Genomic DNA, 22764 nt, shown 5'->3' on the forward strand with positions numbered 1-22764 from the left:
AAAACAAAAAAAAACAAACGAGAAGTTATCTATGGCAGCAGTCATTGACAGCAAGAAAAGAAAACAAACAAAAAAATTAAGCGAAGGTTTGCAACCAAAGGCTATAAATGAAAAAAAAACTTGATTTCAATACTAACGTCAGTCTAAATTCTACACAAGACAATTTTTATAACTGCAAATCATCAATGAGAAAGGCATTAAACAAGTATTTATTATATTAACATACATTTTTTAATATAATTGCTTACGCATAATTTGAATTCTTTTATATAACATTTTTATATAACATTTTAAATGACATTTTTAGGACAAAACAGGCTTTTCCAAAGTCTCCTAATAAAAGACGAAGTATTGTAGAGCAGTTGGGTGCTGTAGAGCAGTTGGGTGCTGTAGAGCAGTTAAGTGCTATGGTCTATGCTCTGGTAAAGAAACACATTTAGTTCACTTCACATCAGAAGGAATTGAAAAAGTATAAGTATTTTATGAAAGAGAAGAAATAATAGTTATGTCTCCTGGAAGAAAAGATTAATTGAAAGTTGACGGAGAAAAAGTTCAAAAGCGCTACTTAGTTATGAATTTAAAGACTGCACCAACTGTATTGGGAGGAGAGTGCTAGCAAAACAATTAAATCGAGTAAGCTTGGTCAATTAAGGCCTACATACATTCTTACGTGCAAAGATACACCACTTGAAAGATGTGGTTGTATTTATCACAGTAATCTTACTTATTTGTGTGCTGTTTTGGCAATTAAAATACCTTTTCCATTGTATTGCAATAAATAGTTAGAAAATTATGTATTGTGCAAGCCCCCAACGTACCCATGTTGAATAATAAAATGTTCATTGTGCTGTAATACTAAACTATTGAAAGTATCTTTGCCCAAAAACAGAGACATAAATACCTTAGTCACCTATAGTTGGTGGATTAAAAAAGATCATCGCTGTGTACTCACTTTACATAAAAAAAAACATGAAAGGTATTTTTAAACATTTCCGCGACTTTTACCAGAGCTTACTGAGCATCATCTCACTAAAAAGCACCGGTCTGAGTAATACCGTAGTCAAAAAGAAAATCTCGAACCAGACCAAATTTTGATACACTTTGATTATTCACAAAACTATATATGTTGTTATCAGGATGCTGTTCAAGCTGCTCATTGGTCGCAATCAATTATTACTTTCTTTACAGTTGTAATCTATCGTTACCAATTAGAGCTAAAATCAGTTGTAATAATATCCGACAGTAATGATAAAACAAAACGCGCCACTACTACATACTTAAATGAAATTTTGACCTCTATTGCATTGATTACATAAAAAAAGTTATATTATGTAGTGATGGTCCATGCACTCGGATCAAAAACGGATACATGGTTAAATTCCTACACATTGCTTTGTGAAATATCATTTTCATATATACAAATGTATATATATGTTTATAATTATATACATATATAATTATATACATATATATATATATATATATATATATATATATATATATATATATATATATATATATATATATATATATATATATATATATGTATATGTATATATATATATATTTATACACATATGTATACATATATATTTATACATATATATGTATATATGTATATATATACACACACACATATATATATATATATGCATATATATATTTATATATATATATATATATGCATATATTTATAGATATGCATATATATACATATGCATATATATATATATGTATATATATGTATATATATATATATATATATATATATATATATATGCATATATTTATAGATATGCATATATATACATATGCATATATATATATATATGTATATATATGTATATATATATATATATATATATATATATATATATATATATATATATATATGTATATATATATATATATATATATATATATATATATATATATATATATATATATATATATATATATATATATATATATATATATAGTCTTGCATGGTGGCATGGTTGTCGAAAAGTTTCTTCCATAAACTGTAGTTTAAAAATGAGCTCCAATAAACCAGACCAGTAAAATTTTAAAAACTTGAATAATTTTTTTTTCTTGAATGATAGACTGCCTACCCTATCAATCGATATAGCAGCACTCCGATGAGAGTCAGACTATAAGATAGTCGATGTAACAGCAGAGTAATTCCATGTCAGTTCATCCAGTTACTATATGTCTCAGATTTTACTAATTTTTATACAGTTGAAAGTACTTAGTAAAATAAGAAGTCCTTAAAAATTTTAGTTTCTGGCTCCAAAAAGATCCTGAAGTATGATTACTTTAATTTTAACAGATCTTGGTCAGGCCTCTCTTGTTCCCTCAGAAATGTGTCCATTGTTTAAAGGTTCCAAGTCACATTTGACCTTTTTACTTAAAAATTTGTACCTGGTTATTTTCATGGGTGAAGATGTAAAAAACTACTGTTAAGTACCTGTAAGTAAGCAATGTTTTATATACCTGACTTTGATGCTCAAGAGACCCATGTGGCTTTAATTATAATAAAAAAAAAATTTACACATCATTCTATATTCAATAAACTTTCAGAAAACATAGGGAATTTCATCTGCAAGAATGTGGATTTCCATTATGGATAACGGGGCACGGATCCCACGATTTTGAGGCGGAATCTTGCAATACCATTTTGACTTGCAAGTTTATGGATTAAAAATAGTCATCCAACTAAAATAACGATTTTAACAGAATTTTACATTGTATAGTTTTAAATTTTTCAAATTGAAAAAAGTTTATATACTTCAACGCAAAAATGTTAACTGCACGTTGTTTAATTAAATAAAATCCAACAGTAAAAAAACATCCTGTCATAACATAACATCAACAAAAAATATATAACTTTTTAAAATTATTATTTTAATTGTTATCTGCTAATTCTAAAATGTTAAATGTTTCTTTGTTATTTTTATCAAGGTTAGTTTTACAGTAAGAATGGATTCATGTGATTTTGGAAAACTGTTAAAAAGATTGATTTAAAGAGATTTGATTGTTATAGAGAATATGCCAGATAAGAATTAGTTTGAAGATCTGGAATAGCAGATGATAAAATTGTAACAAGCTGTCTTCACCATGAAAATTTTTTTAGTATAAACTTGAAAAGTGAAAAGAAACATATAAAATGATGTAATTTATTTGACAAGCATAAATCGAAAAGAAAAGAAAAAGGTAAATAATTGTTGAAAAAGAATCATTGTGAAATCTGTTTTGAATAATGAAATTAAAATCTTCTAGTTTATAAAAGTTTGAACATGGCAAAACAATTCAGAATCAATTTTCTAAATGTTGTGTCCGAATATCAACCATGTCAAAGCTGCTATGATGCTACGATAAGTAAATTTAATGAACTAGCTATTTATGAATTTGAGTAATCTTTTTTAAATGCAACTTTGGAAAAGAATCAGTCATGATTCTTTTCAAAAGTTGCATTTAGTTGTTTTCCCATAAAACTTCATGGCTTTCCAAAACATCAATGGTTATCTATTGCTAAAAGTAAAGTTAAAAAAATGTCAAAGTATGAAGATCATATTTCAAAAGTATATAATGTTAGCGAAGCAGAACTGAAACATAGCATTCCTCATGCCAAAAGTATTGACAAAAGTAAATGCGATGATCTAGACAAACTAACAGCAGAAATAAAAGAAAAATTAGTTGTTTTGACCGTAAAATTCAAATTCAGATGTTAACTTTTACACCTGAGCCTTGGTCAAGAAATTATGCTGCGCAATAATTCAACGTCCCTGAATACCAAATTAAAAAAGCGCGCAAACTAAAAGAAATAAGTGGGATACAGTTCCAGACACTAAGAAAGGTTCCAGAAACTAAGAAAGGTAAAAAATTTTCTGAAATAACATTAAATAGAGTCAACAACATATACCATAATTAAGAACTTACTAGACAAATGCCCGGTAAAAAAGATTACGTATTTATAGAAAACAACAGATGCAAAAGCGACTGATTTCATGTAATCTTAAAGAACTTTATATTTCTTTTAAAACTAAATATCCTCAAGAAGTTATTGGGTTTTCTAGGTTTTGCAGTTTGATACCAAAATGGTGTACAACTGTTGGAGCATCAGGGACTCACTCTGTTTGTGATGTACCCACCATCAAAATGCAATACTCTTGACCAACAATATATAATTAATTTGTTCTTACAAAGATCTAATGATGAAAGTTGTTTTTGTGATGTGATTAGTAAAAAGTACATGATTCATCGATGTCCGAACTGTCCAGATATATTTCTTTAAACAAGTTTTTGGATCACAGCTAATTGATAATGACAATGACGAAGAGGTGTCATTTAATCAGTGGCAGAGAACAGAAAGAACAACATTGATCTGTCAGACAACAACAATTGAAGTATACAAACCAATGTTATCAGAGGCAATAAACAAGTTAACAACTCATTCCTACATTGGAAAACGTCAGGCAAGATACCTAAGGCAATAATAGGAAAAGTTGACAAAGACTGCTGTATCGTCTTAGGTGACTTTGCATTAAAACTACGCGTTTGTGATTCAAGATGAAATCCAAAACTATTATTGGTGCAAAACTCAATGCACTATCATTGGTGCAAAACTCAATGCACTATCATTGGTGCAAAACTCAATGCACATTGGTGCAAAACTCAATGGAATATCATTGGTGCAAAACTCAATGCACACCCAGTTGCCATCTATTTATTAAAAAGAAATCACCAGGTTAAAGAATAATCATTTTGCTTCATGTCAATGAGCAAGGCAATGAGCATGACACTGGTTTTGTGTATGAAGTTCAGACACAAATAGTTAATTTTTTAAAAGAATATCATCCTAAAATTTTAAAAACTTTTTATTTTCAGACGGTTGTGCTGCACAGTATAAAAACCACAAAAACCTTTACAATATCTGTCTCCATAAAAATGATTTTAATATTGATGCAGAGTAGACATTTTTTGCTACAAGTCATGGTAAGTCACCATGTGATGGTATTGGTGGCACTGTAAAACGATAAACTGCAAATGCAAGTCTACAAAGGCCAATGAATAACCAGATATTGAATTGTAATAAAATGTTTGACTACTGTACAGACAGTAAGGGGATTTGTTTTTCAATATTGAAAAAGAAAGACTGACAGAATTGCGCACCACTTTGAAAACACGTTTTTAGCTAAGTAGATCGATTCCTGGAACTAGGAGCTATCATTAATTTAACCCAGAATATATAGATACTATTAGCTTTAAACGAACAAGTGAAGAAGTTAAAAAAACAGGCATTTTTTTCTTTTTCTGATATTCAAAGATCTCAACCTGATCAGCAAATTAACATCAATGCATTGAAATTTGGTGAATTTATTCTGTGTTAATATGATTTGTTTCAATGGATTGGTATGATAAATGAAATTGACAATATTGAGCAAGATATTATGGTAACATTTATGCATCCACACGGTTCTTTAAACAAACTTTTTTGGCCATCTAGAGCAGATGAGTGTTGGGTTCCAATTACCAACATAATTTGTAGCATCGATGCACCTGCAACAACAACTGGGCGTTTGTATACTTTGACCGTTGATGCATTTAAGCAAATATTAACAAAATCTTGATACTTTATTTTTTTGTATTTTATTTTGTAAATAATTGAATAAAACGTAACAAGTTTAATTAAGACAAAGTCTTCAAAGTTATCTTAACTTTGTTGAATTTTTTTTTTGAAAAAATAAGTTGGGCATGGCCCAGAGTGCCCCAGCCCCACGGCCCTCTGGTTGTCTGCCCTTCATATTAACAGACGTTCATTAGAACTACAAAAATGCTGAAAGTTTCAGAGCTCCAGCTTGTCTGAAAGGTGGTGAAAAATCCATTACAAGATTCCGCTCAAAGAAGTAGGGCACATGCCCCCTCCCTCTCCCCTAGCGTCTTGAGCCCTAAAAAATTTTTAAAACGCACGTTTATCGGCACTACAAAAATGCTGAAAGCTTCAGAGCTCCAGCTAGTTTGAAAAGTAGTGAAAAATTTATCAGAAGATTCCGCTACAAAAAAGTGGGGCCCGTGCTCTGTTATCCATATATAGCAATCCACATACTTGCTGATCAAATTCCTCATGTTTTCTAAAAGATTATTGAATATAGAAGGACGTGTAATTTTTTTTTTTGCTTTTATCAAGGCCACATGGTTTCTTGAGCATCAAAATCCGGTATATATAAAATTGCCAAAATTTATTTAAATTGATAATTGCAGGTACTTAGCGATAATTTTTTCATTTCTGATTGTTTTATCGGATTCTTCACCCCTGAAAATAACCATGTATAAAATTTTAAGTAAAAAGATCAAAGATCACATTTTTGAGGGGACAAAGATGCATGGCCAAGATCTGTTGAAGGTAAATATTTCATCATATTTCAGGATCTTCTTAGAACCAGAAGCTAAAATTTTCAAGGAATTCTTATTTTACTAATAACTCTCAACTGCATAAAAATCAGGAAAATCTGAGACAAATAGTGACATTTTTAAAATTTTCTGAATGAATTGACATGGAATTACTCAGCACTCCTTTGCGAGTCAGGCTATAAGATAGTCGATGTAGCAGTAGTCCGTAAAATGGACAACGTAGTAACACTCCCTTGTAGCAGCAGGCTAAAAGGTAGTCAATGTAGCAACACTCCGCGCATGTTTTAAAAATATTTTTAAAAACAAAAACAAAATTAATTAAAAAAAGCTTTCTAGTCCTAGTCATTATCATTGCCGTTTTTTAAAAGCGATAACCCTTAATGTACTTTGGAAATAATTTGAATGTTTTAACTTTTCGACGACAATAAAATATAGCTTAATGGTCGAGGCAGCAAAACTGTTGTTAAAAGAGACTTTTTTTTAACCATAAAAATCTCTTTCGACTAGGAGATAAGGATATATATATATACATATATATATCCCTATTGAAAAGTTTTTCGAATGTTTTTAAACGTTTTACAATACAATCGTCGTTCAAGCGACCATTAAACATTTTCTATATGTTTGAAAAACGTACTTGCGCAGACTGGGAGAAAAGGGTAAAGACGGGTTAGGCTGCCAAATTTTTAGCAGTCGGCTTGCTATTATTTGAAGAAAAAAAGAAACGGTAAATGAATAGGGTAAAGTGAGGTTAACTGGGTACAGGTGTTAACTGGGCCACTGGCTGTTCATACTTCTGCAGTTTGAATACACCGCTTTTATTGATGTTTCCCAAACGATCCACTAGGTGGCACTACTTGCTGCTGATTTTGAATGCAAATGGCAGCCATTTTAAAATTTTATTAAGCATTTGTTGTTCTTGGAAGTCACATGTATTGTTTTACTGCAGCGTTAGAAAGTTGATAGAATCTGTGTTTATCAAGTTTTGTGAGTTTTAATAACTGATTTCTGAACTTTAATATAGTGCCTATTTGAATAATTATCACAAATTACGCAAATATTTAAAATACTGGTAAGTTTTTGTAAAAATATGAATTTTGATATAGTGGGGTTAAGTGGGCCGGCTATTCATGTGGTTATATGGGACGGCCCACTTAACCCCACCAATGAAAAATTAATTTAATATAATCATTTAATTAACATTTATATCAACTAATTATGTTTTTTTTTATTCCAGTTTATAAATAAATTAAATTAAAATGCCCCGTCAACGTCAACGTACCACAACGCACAGATCGTATTCCATTGATGCTTTAAAAACGGCAACTGAAAAAATTATAAAAGGAGAACTATCGATAAGAAAAGCAGCGGCCAGTCATCAGATACCAAAAAATACATTAGCCAGGTATGTGCTCAAAGTTAAAAATACACCTGATAGAGTCAAGGTTAATTTTCGACCATCAAATGAACATTTACTCGTTTTCAACTCAAGTGAAGAATTGCTATTGAAAAAATATATTCAAGATGCAGTCAACATGCACCATGGACTTTCATTTACCCAAGTTCGTCGCTTAGCTTTTGAGTTTGCCATAGCAAATAACAAAAACGTGAAATGTAATTGGACAGAAGAAAAAATGGCTGGAATAGAATGGCTGCATTCGTTTATGAGGCGACAGAGTTTGGCGCTAAGAACCCCCGAACAAACTAGTCTTAGCCGTTGCACTAGTTTCAATAAAACTAATGTTGGAGCATTTTTTTCAAATTTAGAAGGTGTTATTAACCGATTTAATCTACAAGCACAAGACATTTTTAACTTAGATGAGACTGGTCTCACAAGTGTACATAAACCAGTAAAAGTTTTGGCTTTAAAGGGGCAAAAGCAAGTTGGCCAGGCAACATCAGCTGAACGAGGTGTCTTGGTTACAGCATGTTGTATTGTTAGAGCTACAGGAACTGCAATACCTCCATATTTGCTGTTTCCCAGAGTGTTTTTTAAGGAACACATGATTAAAGGCGCACCTGTTGGAACAAAAGGTGCAGCAACAAAATCTGGATGGATGATTTCAGATATTTTTATTGATGTCCTCAAACATTTTGTCGATCACGTAAGACCTACAACAGACAGTCCAAAGTTGATATTATTAGACAACCACGAGAGCCACTTAAGTATTGCTGCGTTGAATTATGCAAAGACTAATGGCATAATGTTGCTGACCTTCCCTCCGCACTGCAGCCATAAGTTGCAGCCTCTGGATGTGAGCGTATTCGGTCCCTTAAAAAAACACTACAACAGAGCCTGCAATGATTGGATGACAAACCATCCTGCGACTCCAATCACAATTTATGACATAGGAGAATTACTGGGGACTGCTTTTCCGTTAGCATTTACGCCAAGGAATATTTCCCAAGGGTTCAAAGCAGCAGGAATCTATCCATTTGATTCCCAAATATTTACAGAGGAAGATTTTTTAGCTGCAACAGTTACAGATAGACCAGATCCAACTGTTTCAGATACAACCATTGAATCGACAACACTACCCTCAACATCAGTATCAACCACTATAGAAATACCAACCTCACTAACTGACTGTCAACTTATTTCTCCGGAACAAATACGACCATTCCCTAAAGCCGGAATGCGTAAAAATAACAGAAAACCAAAGCAGAAAGGAAAGTCTGCTGTTTTAACGAATACTCCAGTCAAACGGCAATTGGAAGAAGCTGCACAAATGCGTGCAAATAAATCTAAGCCTAAGTCCATTGCCCCAAGAAAAGAAAAGCGTAAAATATTAATAGAGTCCAGTGATGAAGGATCATCAGAAGAAGAGTATGCCGATTCTTCATTGGATATTTCAGAATTATCTTCTGGAGAAGATACGGATGATTTTAACCAGCCCATAACCGTCGATGATTTCGTGCTTGCTATGGTGCACGGAGCTAAGAAAAAGTCTAGCAGGCACTATATTGCCAAAATAATTTCGAAAACGCAAGATGGTTTTAGCGTTAAGTGGCTGAAAAATCAAAATAGGACAACAAAATTTTATATTACAGATGAGGAGCTGACCTTCGTTCCTTCATCCAATATTGTTCGAAAATTGCCAACTCCTCTATTTCACGGAGAAACGGGACGATTCGCCAATTTATATTCCTTTCAATTCGATTTTTCCAATTATTCCATTGTTATGTAAACATAGTGTTTTATTAATGTTTAATAGTTGAAATATTCATACAACTTTTTCACATCAAAGGTGTATTTTTTCACTAATTTGTGTTTTTTTTATTGTATAATTTTATTGTTATCACGTTTATTTTGTTTATTAATTCTATCTTTCTTAACTAAATATATTATCAAAATAAAGACTAATATTATTGTAGTTTCACTAGTATGTACCCAGTCAACCCCATAGGGTGGCCCAGTTAAACCCGTCACTGTGGTTAACTGGGCCACGGGACACATGTCTAAAAAATGCAATATTTACAAGGCCACAGCATATATTAACTAATTCATTTGAATTTATTAGATGGAATATTAATATTCTCATAGTTATGAACAGAAAAAATATTGAAAAGCAGTAATTTGTTACAATTACATCACCCAAAAAAAACTGTACCCAGTTAACCTCACTTTACCCTACATCGTCTTGATTTGTTTGTATAAAATATTGTACTGTATAAAATATATAATATATGCATAACAAAACAAAATAGTTATTGCACAATATTGCTAAAAAAAACATTTATTTCACAAAAAAACTTATAAATTCTAAATTTAACAAACTATGCTATGTATTGCATAATTATTAATTACTATCGCTATTGTGCCCTTTTCTCTGCTTATTTCACCTTTATTGTGCTCTTGTTTCTGTAGCTCATCTGTTATTCTGGTTCATCCAAAATGTAACAAAAGAAATGGCATCGAAATTTGCGATACGTCTCCCCCAATAAAGTTATTGTCATTAGATTGGATATATGTTTAACATTTTGGCTTTTAATTGTGATGCAATTAAATTCATAAGGTTATAACCTCTCTTAACTTCTGAACTGCTAATAGCAATTATATTAATAACACCCACTGACACAGTTTACCACCTTTCCCATATGCAGTCTTGTTTTATTGACTCTTCTAAGTCATTAAGCATTTAAAAAATTTTACTCCCTTCTTCAATTATTTGTCGAAACATCCATCACAAGAATGATGTTTTGAGCAGCTTGAAAAATGTGCATCAAACCAAATTATCATACATTTGATGCACTTATTATTTGCTATACGAAATAAGCATAATGAATATGCATTTTCTCTACAGTTTGTTGAACAAAAAAAATATGTGCCATCAGTACCTTGTTTTAATTTAAAATTTTTTTTTTCTAAACTATTAGTTAAAATTCACCAAGCATGATGAATTGATGATTTCAAATGTTTTAAAGTAAAATGCTTATTAAACGAATTATATCTCTCAATGTCAAAGATACTGCGTTTGTTGAAATCAAAAAAAAATTTCTATTGTTTTTTCGCCGTTTAAACGCACCAATGCTTTTAATGTTTTCATCAAGTATTGTTCAGATTTTAACTTTAGTATAAAACTCTATCGACAAATTGTTGAAAGTCTTCTTTATGCAATGACATGTACTAGACCAGATTTAAGCTATATTGTTACCATTTTATCCCAGCACTTATCAAAACCAAATAGTGCTGATTGGACTATGATAAATCATGTTTTCCGATATATTAAATATACTTTAGACTATTGCTTAACCTTCCGGAAAGATGATGAATTGAAGCTTTATGCATACTGTGATGCTGACTGGGCGTCATCCTTTGAAGATAGACATAGTATATCAGGTTATTGTTTTTCTTTGAGTAAAAATGGACCTGTTATTAGTTGGAAATCAAGGAAACAAGCTAGTATTGCACTGTCTACATGTGAAGCTGAATACATGGCAATATCTGCAGCGTGCCAGGAAATGAGTTATCTATCTAAATTGCTAAAAGAACTATTACAAATAAATTTCGAACCAGTGAATCTTAGAAATGATAACCAAGGAGCCATCGCTTTGGTTAAAAACCCTATAAAGCACATGAAATCGAAACATATTGACATTCGTTACCATTTCGTACGAGAATTTTATCAGCAAGACCGAATACTATTAGAATATTTACCATCAAACGATATCTATTCTGATATTTTTACTAAACCAGCGAAGAAGAACTTAATACAAAAGTTTAAGGAATTTTTATTCGGAACATAAAGTGATATGTTGTCAAGTTGGTGTGTTAAGTTTATTGACACCATTTTTGTTTACACGTTTTATCGGCACCGTATTTATGTGCCGATATTCTTAATGGTTTATGTTAGCCACAAGGCATGTAGTTTTTATATAATAAAATATATAATACAAGTGATATTGAATCCTTAATTATTTCCTCCATCATGGACAATACGAAAATATCAACAGGTTATGGGCCCAGCAACCAATGGCAAAACCTCATTTTCGATGGAGATACGAGACATTTTGAAATTTGGGAAACAAAATTCTTAGGATTTATGAAGCTAAAAAACTTGAAAGATATTTTAATTGGAAGTAACGAAATTGACGAGGACGAAAATGAAGCGGCGTTTGCTGAACTTATTCAATTTTTAAATGAAAGATCCATAGCTTTAGTAATAAGAGACGCCCGCGATAAAGATAGAGAAGCTTTTAAAATTCTAAAAGATCACTAGGCTGGTACAAGTAAACCTCGAATTATAACTTTATATAATCAATTAACAAGTTTGAAGAAACTTATCAACGAGTCTATAACAGATTACATTATTAGAGCAGAAAAATCAGCTACGACGTTAAATACCGCTAGTGAAAATGTAAGTGATGCTTTACTTATTGCTATGGTACTAAAAGGATTACCTGATGAATATAGGGCTTTTATCGCTATCGTAACTCAATCAGAAACTAGTGATAACTTTCAAAAATTTAAACAAGCTCTACGAAATTTTGAAGAGACAGAAAGCACACGTACAAATCAAAATGAACATTCAGACAACAAGATAATGAAATTCAAAACTAGTGGGGGTAATATAAAGAAAGTTTTGACTTGCTATACTTGTGGAATGATAGGTCACAACTCAACTGAATGTCAAACAAAAACTAAAACCAAGATGTAGTGTAATTATTGCAAATCAAATACTCACAATGATAAATCCTGCAGAAAACAAAGCAAAGACAAAGCTAAAACTGTTAAAAATGAGCAAAAGCATACCTATGCATTTAAAATAAATGAAGAACAATTTAAGGATACTCAAAACAAAGCATTTCTTGTAGACTGTGGTGCAACAACCCACATAGTAAATAATGACGATAATTTTACGTATATTGATGAGTCTTTTAACCCTGAGGAACACTATATAGAACTAGCTGATGGTACAAAATCAAATAACACAGCTAAAAAGAGAGGTACAGTTGAAACACTTTTGCGTACAAACAATAATGAACTTGTAACTGTAACTCTAGAAAACACTTTATATATTCCAACTTATCCACAATGCATTTTTTCTGTACAAGCAGCTGCTGCTAAAGGTGCCAGAGTTAATTTTAATAAATATAGTGCAGAACTAATTTCTAAAGAAGGAACAGTGTTTCATATCCATCAATATGGTCGACTATACTATCTCTACAAAAGCTCATTAAATGAAACACGTGCTGAAAGTTTGGAAATGTGGCACAAAATATTGGGTCACTGTAACAGCAATGACATTATGAAATTAGAATGTGTAGCACAAGCAATGAAATTAACAATACTACTAAATTCAATTGCGAAACATGTATCTTATCTAAAAATATAAACACTTACAACAGACAACCTGACTCTAGGGCAACTTACCCATTCCAACTAGTACACACCGACTTAGCAGGACCTTTAGAACCGGTAGCTTTAGACGGATTTAAATACGTTATAAATTTTGTTGATGATTACTCGAGTTGTTTCTTTACATATTTTCTTCAACAAAAGAGTGATGCTGTAAAAGCTGCTGAGAAGTTTCTAGCAGATATTGCTCCATATGGAAAGGTTAAAACTTTTAGTTTTTACAATGACATTTCTCCATCTGGAAGTTTAAAATGTATTCGAAGTGATAATGGTGGTGAATATTTATCAAAAGAATTCAAAGAACTACTTTTAAAGCATACCATTAAGCATGAATTTACATCACCTTATTCTCCACACCAAAATGGAACCGCTGAAAGAAATTGGCGTTCACTATTTGACATGGCAAGAGCCATGATTATTGAATCGAAACTTCCCAAACATTTATGGACATATGCTGTAAGCACTGCAACATATATAAGGAATCGATGTTATGTACAACGAATTAAATGTACACCATATGGACTAGTAACTGGTTTAAAACCAAACATTGCAAGGTCACATTTATTTGGATCAGTGTGTTATCCTTATGTGCATAATACCAAGAAGTTACAACCTCGAAGCAATAAAGGTTATTTTGTTGGTTATGATAAAGACAGTCCATCATATTTAGTTTACTATCCAGAGTCGAATTCAGTACTAAAACACAGACTTGTAAAATTTACAGAAAAATACGAATTTATTAGTCAAATTGACACTAAAAATACAGATGGTTTTATAATCGAGGAGCCAATCAATACAGAGCCTACACTTAAACCATCCACTTCTAATAATGAAGAGAATAAGTCACAATAAATTAATCCTTCGCGTTATCCTTCAAGACAAAGACAGTCCCCAAAATATTTGGAAGATTACATAGTTGATAACGGTAATGAAGATGAAATTAACTATATAGATTATTGTTATTTAATGAATATACCTACATCATACAATAATGCTATCAATACTGATGATTCTGAAAAACGGAAAAGCGCCATGGAAGAAGAGATGCATCACTAATAACTAATGACACTTTTGTTTTGACAGAGCTCCCTACTAACAAAAAATTAGTTGGGGGGAGATGGGTTTACATGATTAAAAGTAACAGTAATGGAGTAATGTACAAAGCAAGATACGTTGCAAAAGGCTATAAACAAATCCAACGAATTGACTATTTGGAAACTTTTTCACCAACAGCAAGATTGGAATCAGTGAGAATTTTAATGCAAATCTCTATTCAATATGACCTTATTTTACATCAAATGGACGTTAAAAGTGCTTATCTCCATGCACCTATTGAAAACGAAACTTATGTCAGCCTCCTGGTTACGAACAAACAGAGAACACAAGCATCAGCATTTGATTGGACATATCGAATTTCTTTAAGAAAGTCACTTAAAACATTTTGCCAATTTCTACCACTTTGTTTCAAGCCATAAAGTGATTTATTTAATTTCCATACTAATTGCTTGTTGTTCTCTGTTTTTAAATGACAGCTCTCAAAGAATCACACAATCTTACGTAAATACTTCATCAGATATATTTTATAAATTTTTACATTTCCATGCATCAATGAAAAAAATTGCAAAAACGCTACAGTACCTTTACTCTGTCCTGATTTATAAATATAGGTTTGTTTTTGAAACAGTTAATGTTTTTTATTTAAACAATTTTAATTTCTCAAAGCCTTTTAAAAAAACTTTGACCTTTAAAAGTGTCCAACTTAAGCACTGGGAGCCTATATTAAACTTTGTTTATTTTAAGTCACTTTTAATTTAAAAAAAGAAATAAAAAGAATATTATGAATATATTAATAATATAGCTATATTGTTATCTCAGTATTTGTATTAAATTTTATAAATCAAACATTTTATTTTATGTTACTTTTTGACTTAAAAGTCTGCATTCAATATATGCCGTTAAGTTAATATTCACAAAGTTGTGGTGGCCAAATACTAGTTGTCTAATTGTGTAAGTATTCAGGTTTTTTTCTGTTATAAGTTATAATATGTCCAAACGAACTGAAACCCTTTCAGATGAAAAATTTAATGAAATAATTCAAAAAATGAATCTGGACATTTTTTAGCCGAGATAAGAAGAACCTTCAAATTGTCTTTCAACAGGGTTATAACATTTGTGTTTAGAGAATTTTAATAAAAGAATTGCAATTCTGTTATTGAGATCCTCTAAACCACATTTTGGCACTTTATTTTCGGCTTCAGTAAGCAAGGATTCAAATAAAGCTTTTATGCTTGGTAAGGCATTAAAAAAATGCATGGTAATGTTTTAAAATACTGCACAATTTCCTGACAGTGAGATTGTTAAATTTTCTCAAATGGAACCAAATTAATTTGAATATAGCATCACTTATGGTCTTAAGCCTCATTTGGAAGTTTTACTTAAACAACAGATGAGCTGTCTCCTTGGCTTGTTGTGTCCTTCAATGAATCCCATAAAAAGAAAACTCAAACTTGTCAAATGGATTTACTGATATTGGAATAAGGAAAAAATGCAAGTTGAAGTGAGGTATTGAGATTGCTCGTTTATGGGAAATAGTACCAGTTTTGATTTGCTGGATCATTTTAATTAAAGGAAAATGATCTTAATGTTAGCATAATTGTTTAGACCTCTATGGATGTATCCAGTGTCAACTTAAAATTTCACAGTAAAATTTCACAGTTTCAACTTAAAATTTCCAAAGCAAACGTGAAGAGCGCTAACTATCTGAACTTATTGACATGGGCTGCTGTTACCTTCACTTAATTCATGATGATTTCCAAACAGAAATAGAATCAACCGAATTGGGAAATTGAAATGACGCTCAAAAACTTGTTTTATTTTATTTTGAGATTCTCCGGCTAGAAGAAGTGACTTTATCAGTATCACTGAACGTTCTTTGTTTCTGCTTTCATTTTACTTAATGAGATCATTTGGTCCAGATGAGTTAAAGATAAATTAAAAAAATGAAGAAAGATAAGTAAGTATTTTGCCATCTATTATAAAATATTATTGGGATGCTATGCCTAAAAGTAAACGTGGTAATCATACAAGTTTGTCTTAAATGCTGTTAAAAAGAAAACTTATCCTTGTTAAGTTCTAGTTCTTTGCTACCTGGAGAGTATGTTTGAACCGTTTCTGAAGCTTTATTAGACAGACGCTTCTATGTTACCAAATGAACGGTGATCTTGTGCTGTTAGTTAAGAATATTTTTAGGAAATTTATTAAAAACTATTGAGGTTAGCTCAAAACTAACCAAAATTTGTCTGCAAAATAAAGAGAAACATTCAAAACCTGGTGAAATTATTATTGGGTTTGCTGCTGAATTATCGATGTCAAAGCTCAAATAAAATGGTGCAGTTATTTTGAAGGATATTAAATAATTTAAAATTTAATGCATACATTTTTGATTTCAGCTGCTGAAAAGTTATATAAAAGACGCCCGCTTGATTAAGTGGTTGTTAATATGAGCACTTGTTTACTGCCAAATTTTTATGCTAAGATCCTACCAGATTGAAGCAGGAATTAAGTGAAAACATTTCTACATCATTTTATATTAATTTAAAAGTTAAATGCTCCTTATTCCGACGAAGTTATCAACTAGTTATCAAAGTTTATTTGATCAGGATTTGAAATAAATCGGGATGACCTATAATTAAATCGGGATCAGCTATGATTAAAAGAACAAACGATTCAAATGATTTTGATAATGATTGTAGAATGATTAATTTTTAATGATTTCAAACGCTTCAATGACTTTCGATGATTCAAAGACATTGACATAAAAAAGTATCAGCATTTACCATCTGTCATTAGGTTGGTTCTGAGTCATTGACAGACTTCGGTTAAACGGGGATTTAGTGTCAATAAAGATGTTCCTGACATTGAGTGATGTTTTGGGCAGCGCCTTGTGCATGATTTCATGCTTTCCAACAACCTCAACCCCCGCACTATCCAGATTACATCAGAAATAAAAGTTGCTTTTAAATTTGCACATCAAAAATACCAACTCATGCCTATGGAAGAGAAGTCAAAGAATGAAAAGCATGCAATGCTAGATCAGAAAGTCAATATTATGTCTAAAATTTATGAGTCTCCTTAAAAAACTTCATTGATGCTAGAAAAAGAGTTATCTTAAGTTTGAAACAAGCCGAAAAGAAAAACGATATATCATTGGTCAGCAAAGCAATTGCTTTAAAAAGGAAGAGCGAGGAGAAAATTAAAGACGTAGCTTGGTTGCAGGGAAGAATATTGCTATAAGAGGAAAAGAGAAAGGAACTGAATTAAGAGTTGTTGCTTTTTGACAATTTGTTTGTTAATACAAAACATTATTTATGATGATATTTATGCAAACATTTTGCAAAGTATTTTGCAAAGTATTTTGCTTAAAAGTTCTTTGTGCTTAATGGATCACATATGATAAAGCAGACCTTTTTTAATAAACTTTACTTTAGAAGGATTATGTCAAAATTATTTTGGAAACTTGTCAAAGTTTTTTATATACATTATAATTTTTGTATTGCAATTTTAACCAAGTTTAACCAGAAAATTGCTTTGCACAAAAACCTTTCCTAACAGATAATGCGTTTTAGTTTTTATATTTTTCTGTTTTTGTTTAATCGATTTAGCTCATTGATTCTAAGTCAATTTTTGTTTTTTGGTCCTGTTTCAATTTGTTTAAGAGCAATTCCACGGTTTTAAGCAATTAATATTTTAATATTAAAATAGATATAAAAATAATTTTTTTTTGCTATTTAGTTAGCTCATAATAGGTGCTACAAAAAACAAGAACAAAAATTTGGGTGAATAGATTAGTCTCTTATTTATGCAAGAAAATATAAAGCGTCACTGCGTGACCAAAACTCATTGATTTTTAGTTTTTAGATTTTATAGCTAAATTACATTTTTTTAAATTAAATTTCAAACACCGCACCTTTAATTAACAAGTGGTAAACGTCAAAGCGTGACCGGACACATTTGGATAATTATAAACTAGGTAAATGGGCTGTTTTTAATAAATTTAAAACTTAGTATAGAGGTATTAGACAAATATACAATTACATGTTCATAAAAATAGTTCTTACATAGTAATCTTCAGAACACGCCCATACTATATAAGTGTCAAATCGCGTCTATATTATATTGCTGTCATATATACAACGTTTTAAAGTTTTTTGGTGATTTTATCTGAAGTCGTAAGATGTTTCACTAAATACTTGGCAATTGAATAGGGTCGCATTTCTATTCTCCCATCATTGTTTTGAATTAAGTGCGATACAAATATTCCTAGTTTTGCTGGTGCTTTTGTAAACTCATCAATTTTAATTTTTCAATTGTATTTATAATATCTTCCATAGAAACAAAATAGACATTGAAATTAGTCTCATTTTTAACAGCTTCATGAAAAGTTATGGCATCAGTTATTATAAATTTTCTTTGGTTTATTTTTTGCGTTGCTATTTTTTTAACGGTCCCACCAATATCATGTACCGGTCCTTTCCCATGTAAAGCAGCAAAAAAGTTCCAGAACAATTTTAAATCATGTTGTGTTTTCAACCAGGGTATTGCTGATGCAATAAAACGATTTTTAAATTGATGACTCGGCCCGTCTGTCCAAACCTGTAGTATTTTAACACTTGATTCAATATGGTTAAATAATAAGCTATAAACAAATACAAGAATAGATTCTTTTGAATGGCTTAAATCATCTGAAACTATGACAGCTGATGAGCATAAATTTTGGTACCAAAATACAGCAGTAAACACAGTAACTTGCTTCTTGTGCCAATATGCTGACTGTACTTTGTCTTGCCACAAAGTTGAAAAATTTTCAGCAAAATCCACTTGAAGGACGGCTGTGTCTGGATTACTTTGTTTGTAAGTTGGATCTTATGATCACGATACGTCTTTGATTGTTTCTGTTTAATAAAATAATGCCAAAGAAATGAAGTTAAATATTTTGAAAAGGTGCTGTAAAAATCATCAACTTTTCCCTTTTTTTCAATCTTTTTAATATATTCTTTTTCATTACCATCTGCAATTTTTTCCCATTGGTACCATGCAATACATTTATTCTTGTCAATTTTATTCAAAACCTATAGATTATGAAACTTTGCAGCATCTTTGTATGTTGCACACATATTAATATAACAAATGTCTTTTCACTATCACATACAATGCTAAGAGGAAATTTATGTGAATACAATGGAAAATTTGAATCAAACTTGTGCAGGGCTTCAAGGATAAAAACTATATTTTGATGTCGTTGACAACCACAAACGTTTCTTGACATTAAACTAGACAAAACCACATGTGGTGGGCGTAAACTAGCAAACTTTGATTTTCCAACTAACTTTCCAGGATAATCACCTTTAAAAACAGCATAAGCTTTATTAACACTCACATTCAAATGACGTTTTTGCACAGTTTTTTTCTTGTTCTTTAATCTAACCACAATGGTGTCTCCTATACCGAGTGCTTGACGGGATAAATCATCACGCTGATTAAAATTAAGAACATATTTTACAATTAAAGCATCTGATGCATTTTCACTAAGTATTTTTCTGGAATAGGGATTTCAATCATTTTTGTTAAAAGTTTTTGTACAACTTTAGCCCTCTTTCAGGATAATTTTGGTAGTGCTGATTCGGCTCTTTTAACAGCTTTTCCAAGAGCGCTTGCAGACTTGTAAGAGGGTGATGTAACAGCTACAGATTTTAATTCTGCTCTTTTGGCCTGCTTTTATTTTTTGTTGCCTTTCTTTTTCTCGTTAAATCTCTAATTTAGCCAGTCGTCTTTCTTTCTCCTTTTTGATTTTTTTTCTTTAACTACTTTTCGCCTAATTTTTCTAACTGCCTTTCACGATATTTTTTTTGATGTTCAGCATGAGTAAGAGGCATGTTAAACCCTTGAAAGATTAAAAAAAAGCAACACAGTAGCTATGGAGATGCACGTATTAAATCTAAGGCTCAATGGAGTTACAACAATCCTTTAGAGAGGCTCTATGTATCCCAAAAGAGAGCCTCAAGGATAACTGAGCATTCATGCTCCAAATGTTGCCTATGCAAAACATACCTATATTTCATAGTTTTTGTAGAAAATTCTACTGGTTTCGGTTTAGCAGTTTTAAATGTTGTTTTAAATTTAAAAATAAATTGAGGATTTTTTTTAAACATGTTAGCATTTTTTTAGATGTACTAAATAGAGTTCTCATTGCGCTGGAATTTTGAAATCCTAAGTTTTACTGATTGCCTTAAATATAAAACTAATGGTACCCTAATTGTCACAGCGTGACAATAGTGGTAATAATATTTAATGAAAATAAATGTTTTTCTAAATTCGCCTAGCAATAAGTATGTTTTTATCACAAGAAGCAATGATTAGTGCAGCTAAAAACCCGATTGCAATAAGCAAGACAGTTTTTGAATTTTTTATAGTTGGCTATTAAAAGTGATTTAAATTATCACAAAAACGCCTATTTTTACTTTCTGTTTCAGCCCATATAATTTTTTATGATAGCGGCATACTATAAGAAGCTATATATTTTCTGAAAGAGGAGAAGTAGAGCTTTCTACTGATATATAGTATTATGTATATTGGCTTGATTTAATTTTTTCACTTTTTGTGAAACGGTCGTTGAATTGCTCTTAAGCAACATCTGTTTAAACTCTGCATTTTCAGTCGATGATGTTTTTCAATAAAAGAACTAGATTATGCGCAATTTAATTGGTTAGTCTGGCTATCGATGCTCAAACGTTTTTTTAATGTTTTTAAGCTATGTTTTGTTATACTGTGTTTCTTTTATCTGAAGATATTGTTGGATTAGCAAGGATACAACTACAAATAATGATTACAAACGACTAACCCAAAGTAGTCTTTGTTATAGACCAACTATTGCATAAGATGTTAAAAGATGTTTTTAGATATTTCAACATCTTATGCATAAATAGATGTTTCAGTTGAGTTTTGTGTTAGTGAAAGGTAATTTATAAAATATTTAATATGCATAATCTTTAATTTTTTTGAAGATCATCTGAAACTTATGTTTTTCTAAAACCTATGTTTTTCTTAGTGTTCACAGCCATCCTTAAGTATAAGATCAGACTAACATGTATAGTAAGATCCATACTAATGTTTAACATTACTAATAACTAAGTTTTATAAGTTTCGTCGTTCATGCATGTACTACTTATACATTTCCATTATAGTAGATAATAACTTTGAAGTTTTAAAGCTCATTGCAAATGTTAAAAATGGTCAGGGACATTGATCTAATTTTTAAAAAAAGCAGACAATTTCATATTAATAATTGGCAAAGAACCCTGTGTTGACAACACTGCAAACTTGCCATTAAAAGAAAAACTTGACATAGAAATTTTGAATAATAAGAAATATAACAATAACAAATGATTAAACATTTTGAATAATTTTTCAAAATTCATACTCAGTTTTCAAAGTAAGAGGAACTCGTGACGTGACAGAAAACTTGCTAGTGAAAAAATTACGAACAAGCTTTTTCTACATTCGAGGAGTAAGTAGAGTCTAAAAATCTAAATCAAGTAAATTGGCAAGAAAGTATAGTCAGATGTATTTCTGGTATACTAATGCAATGTCACTAAACAACAAGTTGGATGAATTATTAACCATTAGACTCTCAATATTTCAGGTTTGACCACTAAGCGCGCAGTATTTTTAGCTAGTGTTGTAGGTATATTAAAAATAAAATTTTGTTACGTTATCGTAATGTCTGAACCTTGAAGTAAAGTTTTTTTGAAAGGCAAATGAGTATGTTTACATAATTTATATAGATTGACACCATACCTATCATAAAATTTATACAGTGCTGATCTAAAATACGTTTTCTTTTAAAGAAATATTTTCCATAGCACTTTTTTTTACCAGAGAGACACTTTTTGAAAAAAAGCCTACATTTGTATTTAAAATTAAATTTATTAAAATCTTATAAGCATATTTAAATAGAATAAATAAAACATATGCTAATAACACTTCTATTTTTTTCACATTTTTAAAATTTTAGTATATATATTTAAGGAAACCAACAAAGAACTTTGTTATTTTGAAAATATATTGACACAAAAAACATGAAAATACATTTCTTTAAAGTATTCGTGTTTAACCTTAATAAAATATAGCTTTGTTACATGTTTTTTAGTACTTTTTACACATAATTATACATAAACAATGTCTATTAAACAAGGTTGAAAAGAAGTGTAAATAACATTTTAGATTCCAAATCATAAGTTTAAATTAACTTTCTATGATTTGAAAAATAGAACTAAAATATATATACAACCATAAGAAATCAGTTATTTATCATAAAAATCATTATTTTTACTATTTTTGAGCACATCATTAATGTTTTTAACTTAGGATTGTCAGTCGGTGACCTCGGAAAGTCAAAATGTAACTGGTTTTCTAAGTAAAAACATAAGCAAAGTTTA

The 22764-nt window shown here is 30.7% G+C and overlaps 2 protein-coding genes across 2 annotated transcripts; both read left to right on the forward strand.

The window, feature by feature from the left end:
• The first annotated feature begins 8075 nt into the window (after window positions 1-8075).
• On the forward strand, window positions 8076-9599 carry LOC136089832 (uncharacterized). Its single transcript, XM_065815922.1, has one exon. The coding sequence runs from the start codon at window positions 8076-8078 to the stop codon at window positions 9597-9599; it is 1524 nt and encodes a 507-aa protein (XP_065671994.1).
• A 1429-nt stretch (window positions 9600-11028) lies between these two features.
• Window positions 11029-11658, forward strand: LOC136089833 (uncharacterized). Its single transcript, XM_065815923.1, has one exon. The coding sequence runs from the start codon at window positions 11029-11031 to the stop codon at window positions 11656-11658; it is 630 nt and encodes a 209-aa protein (XP_065671995.1).
• Window positions 11659-22764: the final 11106 nt, after the last annotated feature.

Source organism: Hydra vulgaris, chromosome 13 (genome assembly GCF_038396675.1).
Source record: "Hydra vulgaris chromosome 13, alternate assembly HydraT2T_AEP".
Classification (NCBI taxonomy): domain Eukaryota; kingdom Metazoa; phylum Cnidaria; class Hydrozoa; order Anthoathecata; family Hydridae; genus Hydra; species Hydra vulgaris.